Raw genomic sequence first — 7,203 nt, 5'->3', positions numbered from 1 at the left:
GAATGAAGACTGACCAGCTTCATCATTTATATAGGCAAAATGAGCATCCAAAAAAATTCTCTTTTATTTAGCTGGGCAATGAATGACACACCCCGCTCTTTTCTCTACCTCACTGCACTTTTCATTCTTGAGTGAGAGATTTCTAAATTCTAGTACAAGTCTACTTTCTCAGGGTACAGCAACTCACTCCTAAAATAACTAAATAGCCCAGGACATTTCTTAAAATAAGCAGACTTCTTCACAGGTTCCAGTTCCATTTTGTTTCTCAGTCTAAGCTGGAGAGGAGTTTACTTCAGAACAGTAAAGAAGATTAAGTCTTTGTTTAATCACAGACATCCTTGTTTTACATTAAAACCTCACTTAAAGACAAATCAGCTTGCAACATCTGCTGACTCAAAAGCAAACCAAGGAGTGGAAACTACTTTTTTCTGCCTTAAATATGTAGTGTATTGCTGTGCATTGATAAAGGGACAAAGAAAAAGTGCTATCACCAGCTGGTAAGAGCTTCAGATTTTGAAGACTTTCCATGCTCCCCTTTAGAAAAAGCAAGAACTTTCAGAATGAAACAAGATGTCTGCCCAAGAAGAATTGGTAGCTCAGTAATCAGTCATTTGGTAGTAGAGGAAAGGGAAGACCCTCAGACTACAACAAGCAAAGCAAGAATTTGAGCTCTGTCTTATACGCAGTGGTAAACAAGCTAATTGATGGGAGTTTCAGAGGTCTGCTTTTCATCAAGAATGGAATTTCTGTTCCAGCGTTTTACAAAAAGCCAATTTGTATTTCAATAACTCCACAAAAATTGTCAGAAAACTATTCTAAACAGTTCTGTTTAAGAGCAGTGCCATCACATTCATAGCTGAAAGCAGACCTTAAAGCCTGCTACTGCAGTGTACGTGCAGGCAACTCACTACACTGGTAAATCTCCTGCTAGTTAAAGAAACAAATTAACTGTACACAGAAAATATGCTAAACACTGACATCACTGTAAATAGCTTTTATTGCAGCACACTATGAAATAACAGCTTGGCTTCCCCAGAAAATTACATGTATGCCTTGCTGGTTCAAAATCAAAGTGGATTAGCAGCTCCATGTGGCTCATAACACAGTAGAGGGATCAAAACTTGTGCAAGAGCTCTGCTTTCTGTTGCTTTTGGATAGGAAAGACGCTGCACTGAGCAAATTTCCCTCTGATGAACGGCAGCCCATCTTTGCAACATATGCTTTAATTAGCTGTTGTATCTTTCTCAAGATAGGAAAAGTCTCGACAGTGACTTGCTTCAAGGCATTAGAGTTCAGAGTTCATAGTCATCTGGATGGTAGAGCTCACTCATGAGGCGGTAGATATAGGAGGGCGCATTACCCCCAATGTTAGAAATGAAGAGAGTAATGAGTTCTGGAGGGACGTAGTCAAACACTGGGCAGTGAACATTGATCTTTGCCAGGATCTCCCCTGAAAAATGAATAACAACAGTATCAGGCATAAACAATTCAAACAAACAAAGTAAATTTGGCCTTCTGCATGTCCTCCTGAGCCCTTCAAGAAACTGGCTGTATATATGCCACCCTCAAGTTAGTACTGGGATGTCCTGAATCCTTTCCAACTTCCTCACTAGATGTATTTGAATTACAGGTATATAGCAATCTTGAATTGCTGGCAGCACTCTCCTCTTTTGATAGTTTTAACTGATAGTAATCCCAGATCCCTTCAGTTGCAGGTTCACAGAGAACCTTCCAATATAAAATTAGAATATAAGAATTCTGATGCTGCCAAAGTTACTATTTAAACAAAATTCAGAATGTCAGAAACAAACCTGGACATATTCATTTCAGAAGTCTGTCACATAAAAATGGGACTTTGAAAAAAGATTGCTACCTGAAAACAGGCTTGGGAGCTGCCACCTTTCTAAAGATGGTGCTTGTGTAGGAAGCCCCTTCCAGAGAGACAGTCTCAGCAAGTAGCTTGAGTAACAATGTTTAAAGAAGCTTCCCACAACACGAGTTGTGGGAAAGAAAGCAAGCAGTCCCAGAGTGGTGCATGTCTGCTTTGCCTTGCAGGGAATTGCCCCTGGCACCATTATCACAATCCTGTAATAAGATGCTGAATACATCAGAGCAGAAGCAAAACTGCAAAGATGTTGTTCAAAGAAAATCTTTTTTCTGTACTTCCCAGAAAGTTACATATGAAATAGGATGGTTCCTAGCATTTTTTTATGCTCAAGAAAACAGGAAAGGATTTTCTGTCTTTGGTTACAGGATAGTTACAGGTGGTCCGTATACAGGTGGATGGTTACAGGATAGTCTTATCTTTAAATTTTGTGTCAGCTATAAAACAAACAAATCAGCCAAACACACATCTACTGCCTAGACCAGCATGACCAACCTGTATAAGGAAGAACCAGTACCTTCTGTGAATGGCAGCACTTCTTGAGGTGACACAAACTTGTGGAATGAATCTTCTTCATTAGGGAACTGAATGAGACGAGAGTACAGTAAGGTCAGGAAAACAGGGACCATCTTGTTATCCTAGTGAAAACAGATCCTAGGTGTTTGAAGAAAAGCAGAGGAGAAAGACATGCCAGCAGACACTGTTGCTCAGTTTATAATAATTATATCCTGCTTGTGTACAGAACCTGTGCAACATCTATAGGTGAAAGGCAGGTTTCCTCAGAGCTTTTACAGTCTCCTGTGTCCTGGCTGTTCTACTGCAAAGCCTGAGGAACTGGAGCAGAGACATGTCTTTCTCAGCCTGCATCTTGATCTGACAATAATGGAAAAAACAGAGTGCTGCAAAAACTTGAAAGCATCTTCTTCTACCTTCTCTGTAGGTAAAGAGAGTCTTCCACCATTTAAGGTATAAATTGAAATCTGTTATGGTTAAAGAAAAATAAGTATGGAGATACCAATCTCTGGAGTGTAACGATGGAGACCAATATCTACTACACACCAGTAACTCAGCATATTTGTCAGTTTTTTCTGAAGGAAGGAACCTAGAATAGCAGGGAGTGCTTCAAAGAGATCCTGAGATGTGCCAGATTTGGATGAGGATTTCCTAGTTGGAATAACAGCATTGGAGGGATAACAGCATTGGAGGCTCAGGTACCAACCTGGTCTTGGGGCAGGTGGTGCTCTCCACCCTGAGCTTCCATAAACAGAAACTTCCCTGGCCCTCCCCCCCATCTCTATTTAGAGCAGGTGCAGTACCGAAAAGCTGCTGTACTTACCTGTGGTGAAAGCTTGAACATAGGGGCACACACAATGAGTGGAGTGGAGTGGTGTTTAGCTGCCAGTGCCAGAGTGTGAGTCCCACTCACAGCAATCAGTGCACCGTTGGCCAGGATTGTCTTTGTACCAATGATCACCTTAAAAGGCAAATTAGCATTAGATAGCAGCAAACTGGGGAGGGAGGAGAAGAGCTTCCTGGCTTGGACCCTACTGGATGAATCAAAGAAGCAGCTTGTCAGAACAGAAAGCCAAAGGCTAGAGTTGTAGTAGAGCTTTTGGATGCCTGATCCATTTCATCTGGCCCTGGCTCTACCCTGAGATGTTCCTGTCCAAGAGCGTGACTTCAGCATGGTGAGGCCAGCACAGAGGACAAATGTATGTTCCGTTGGAGGGAATGCCAAGCAGAAACCTGGGTTGTGTTCCCTCTTCTGCTACAAGCCCATGGAGTAAGTTTGTGCAAGGAACTTGATTGCTGATGGCAACGGTTCCCTTACCGTAAAATGGAAATAATACGGTAGAGCAGCTTAAAATATAGAGATAGGGATTGGTGGGGCTGGATTTCATTGTACTGTTTTTTTTAGTTCTGGTTGCAAAGTTTTCATCTTTAGAGTTCTGAATACAGGCCTGTTCAAAAGGATGCACTTCAACATTACCCCTCACTGCTCTGCCTTGTGTTCCAGGCAAGGGGAGCTTATCTCCTTTGAAAATGGTCTTTTTTGTTCCATCTTCTTTAAGAACTCTGAAAATAATCCTTTGAAGCTCTCCTGGCTCTATTTCTTGTAACTGTTCTGCCTGTTAGCTGCTGAAGCAGAAAGACAGCAGAGAACATCCTAATTGATTAAAACCTATCACCATACGCTTAGCCATCACACTGATTTGGGCTTGTACACTGAATCTCCACCATCTTTGTAAGTAGGGATTGTAACAATTTTGAGTCTTCAGTGAAGAAATACAGCTGCCACTGATGGGAGCTATAGCTGGTCTTGTGAGGCCTAAGCACTAAGCCTGCCATTAACCCCCTCCTCCAGCTGAGCCCTCCTTACCTTGTTGACTCGAGACATGACAGCAAAAATAGCTGCATCACTCATGACGGTAGTTTCAATGTTCTCTTTAGATAGTCGGACAGCCATTTCATGACCCTAAAAAGAGTGAGGATACAATCAATCCCTGGGAACACAACTCCTGCATTGCAGCTGTAGAGATACTAACACTCGATTCTTCCCTGAACTACAAAAATACCAAGTGATAGAGCACAAATATAGCCATCAGCCTGAAGGACAACGAGCTGTTCTTCCTCTGTCAATTGCTGAGGAACTTCCCCTTGCAAAAGGCACTTGTATGTGTTGTGCTTGCAGCTTGTTCTCCAGAGACAAAAGAGTTCAGTAAGAATACCTGGGACAACGCAGGGCCTGGAGGAGACAGCCAGCCAGCGTGGGTCTTACCTGGCAGAAAGGTGCACACTCTGCCACGATGACCTGGAACTTCCGCTTGCGGGCAGCTTCCTTCAGGAAGGCCTCAACGGTGCGCGAGTAGCCAATGGTCATGATCACTTCATTGGAGTGGATGTGCTCCAGTGCCTGCATGGCAATGTTATCAGTGGTGCCCTCTGTAAGGGAAGGAAGCCACCAGTGGAAGAGAAGCCAGGCCCAACATCTGTGCTGAATCCAGCTCCAGATGATGCCGGCAGGAGGAGAGGGCACTGCATGGAGCGCAGTGAATCCCCTCGGAGCACACATTAGCACACTGGGTCTTGTGGGACTACAAGAAGCTTCAGGAAAAGCAACATTTGTGCTCTGAAGGCTGTCCTCCAGCAATATCATTTTTTTACTAAAGCAATGCTATAAACACTGGAAGAGCAGGAGCAGCTTTACTCCCTGTTCCTTTTACCAGTGAAGACAGACTAAGAAGCTGTCTCTAAACTGTCCTGTACTCCTTAGCTACTCAGAAAAATGGATGTGACAAAAACTTCATCACTAGGGCAGTAAATCAGGTCAACACTACTCCTGAGAGCCACCATGCCCACAGAACAACTAGTGATAGAAGTTCACAGATTTCACAGCCCAATAGCGCTAGAACCACATGAAAAGGAGATGCTAGGCAACATGGGCATCAGAAGGAGGTTTGGGCTCCTAATCTGTTTAAAGATTGCAGAAAAAGAAAAATAAATCACAGTGCTTTCTGCACAAAGGTCAGATGAGCTCATAGCAATTAAGCACAACCTTGGCAGATTTTTGATATTCTTCCTCACAGGGCTCAACTCAAGGCTTCTCAGACAACCAACAGCACAGGCACCCCCTCCTCCCCCACTGTTCCACCCTTCTCTCAGACAGTGCATGCTGCTCCCAGGACATGCATTCCTTCAGACTAAGCCTACCAGATCTTTACTGTTTTCTTTCCAGCTAAGAGCAGGGAGAGGCATCAGTTCCATCCCATAAGCAGTTCTGCTCCTGGGGCAATTCAGACCCATCCATACCTAGCTCTATTAGCAGCTCGTTAATAGCTTCGATAACATTAGCTCTAAGGAGAGGATAAGGGGTGCTGAAATCTTCGCTCAGTCCTCCAGAAGTCAGAAGTTTGTGCAGTGATTCTTGCTGGTCACTTTCTTCACTGCGCCCGTGAAGCCTGCGGACAGAACGCAGCCCTTCAGAGTAGGAAGGGAGCACGCAGGCACTGCCAGTCTAACGCTGGCCAGCACAAGGGTGTCGGGACTAGAGTCCCCCACAGCACAGAATGCCTGGATGTGAACACAGAGGAAGGAAAGGTGCACGCAGGAGTCATGTTGTGCCAAAGAGTTTCCCTAGCTGTCTGCAGCAGAAAGATACCTGAAGCTTTGCCAGTAAGCACTATCTTAAGTAAGAAATCTCAAAAGCTGTGGCAGGCACGTGAAGAGCAGTGTTCAAGGCTACTGCTCCAGTGGAATGGACTCTTCTGGGAAAGAAGGAGAGAACAGCCTGAGGTCAGAGCACAGACTGTTCTGCTGGGGAGAGGGAAGCTCACACACCCAAAACAGATAGGCCAAGGGGAGTTTCACTGGAGGAAATGTCATCAGCTACTTCAAAAACTACAGGTTCTGCTGCTATTTCCTTATAGGTTAAACTCACTGCATCCCAGTCAGTGAGTCAGAAAAGGGGGTGGCAAAAACGAAGTGGTCTCACAAAAGCAGCAGAACATACTGTGGGGAAGGTCTGTTCTGGGGTAACCAAGAGGAGTACAGAAAGCAGGAGATGAGTGCTTCACCTGCCATACTCCTCCCGAATGATCTTCAGCACTCGCCGCACCATGTTGCCCACAGTAGTCTCAGATGGCTGGGCTGCTGTCATCCGCTGGCCCTCTGTCCGGATCAGATCCATGAGCTCCCCTAAAACAGAGGATGTCCTTTGTTATCAGAGCACAGAGCTAATCTGTGTGAGCTTCAAACCAAGCCATTCACACTAAAGCAGTTCTAGAGCTAGCAGCTGATTCAGGCACTAGCAAAACAGTAACACAATACCAAGAAAAAGTACAAAGTTCTGAGCAAAAAGCAACTCTAAGAGGCCATCAAGAGCAGATAATTCTGTAGTATTTTTCTATAATGTGAGTCAGTGTTCCCAAACATTAACTTAGATGCAAAGCAGACTCAAAATTGTGAAACTTATAAGATTATAAGTAGTAAGTTTAGAGAGAAGAAACTCATCTGCTACTGTGAAATGATCAAATAGTCTGCTTTTACTGAACTTTATTAATAATTCCACATACGGGATGAAGAGCACATCAGTTAAATTCAAAGAACATTGAAATTAAAGGATCTGCAAGTGACAGCCACAGAAATCAAGGAGAGGCTTTCACCAGGAAAGAATGTAGAAACAGCTTGTGTCACCTCTGTTGACCAAAGGGGAACACCTGAAGCCTTACACAACCAGCCTGTGGTATCAGTGAACTTGGAGAGACTCGGAGGAACAAAAGGCAGGCAAAAGAGCCAGGCCAAAGCAGGGGGAAGCCCGT

At 44.1% G+C, this 7,203-nt stretch overlaps 1 protein-coding gene across 4 annotated transcripts; it reads right to left on the bottom strand.

Annotated features, from left to right (window-relative positions):
• Positions 1–979: 979 nt before the first annotated feature.
• EIF2B2 (eukaryotic translation initiation factor 2B subunit beta) lies at positions 980–7,203 on the bottom strand. Of its 4 annotated transcripts, XM_026054856.1 has the most exons (8): positions 7,079–7,203; positions 6,460–6,580; positions 5,696–5,844; positions 4,665–4,828; positions 4,266–4,361; positions 3,222–3,359; positions 2,403–2,523; positions 980–1,450 (listed from the first exon to the last, which is right to left on the bottom strand). In XM_026054856.1, exons 2-8 carry the CDS (start codon positions 6,570–6,572, stop codon positions 1,293–1,295), a joined length of 939 nt encoding a protein of 312 aa, XP_025910641.1. In that variant the 5' UTR covers positions 6,573–6,580; positions 7,079–7,203; the 3' UTR covers positions 980–1,292. The 4 variants fall into 4 exon arrangements, with proteins under 4 accessions (XP_025910641.1, XP_025910640.1, XP_025910643.1 ...); XM_026054855.1 differs by having other exon boundaries at positions 6,460–7,203; XM_026054858.1 differs by having other exon boundaries at positions 2,403–2,469; positions 6,460–7,203.

This window comes from Apteryx rowi, unplaced genomic scaffold, assembly GCF_003343035.1.
Source record: "Apteryx rowi isolate R43461 unplaced genomic scaffold, aptRow1 scaffold_971, whole genome shotgun sequence".
Taxonomy (NCBI): domain Eukaryota; kingdom Metazoa; phylum Chordata; class Aves; order Apterygiformes; family Apterygidae; genus Apteryx; species Apteryx rowi.
Note: the sequence above shows the minus strand (reverse complement) of the source record. Positions and strands in the feature narration are given on the sequence as shown.

Excerpts from the sequence above, each read along its gene's own strand:
- EIF2B2 (XM_026054855.1), bottom strand. The coding sequence starts at position 6,572 with ATGGATCTGATCCGGACAGAGGGCCAGCGGATGACAGCAGCCCAGCCA. Across the intron at positions 5,845-6,459 it reads ATTCGGGAGGAGTATGGCAG|GCTTCACGGGCGCAGTGAAG; the intron begins GTGAAGCACTCA and ends TTCTGTCCGCAG. Across the intron at positions 2,524-3,221 it reads TGTTCAAGCTTTCACCACAG|GATAACAAGATGGTCCCTGT; the intron begins GTAAGTACAGCA and ends TGTTTTCACTAG.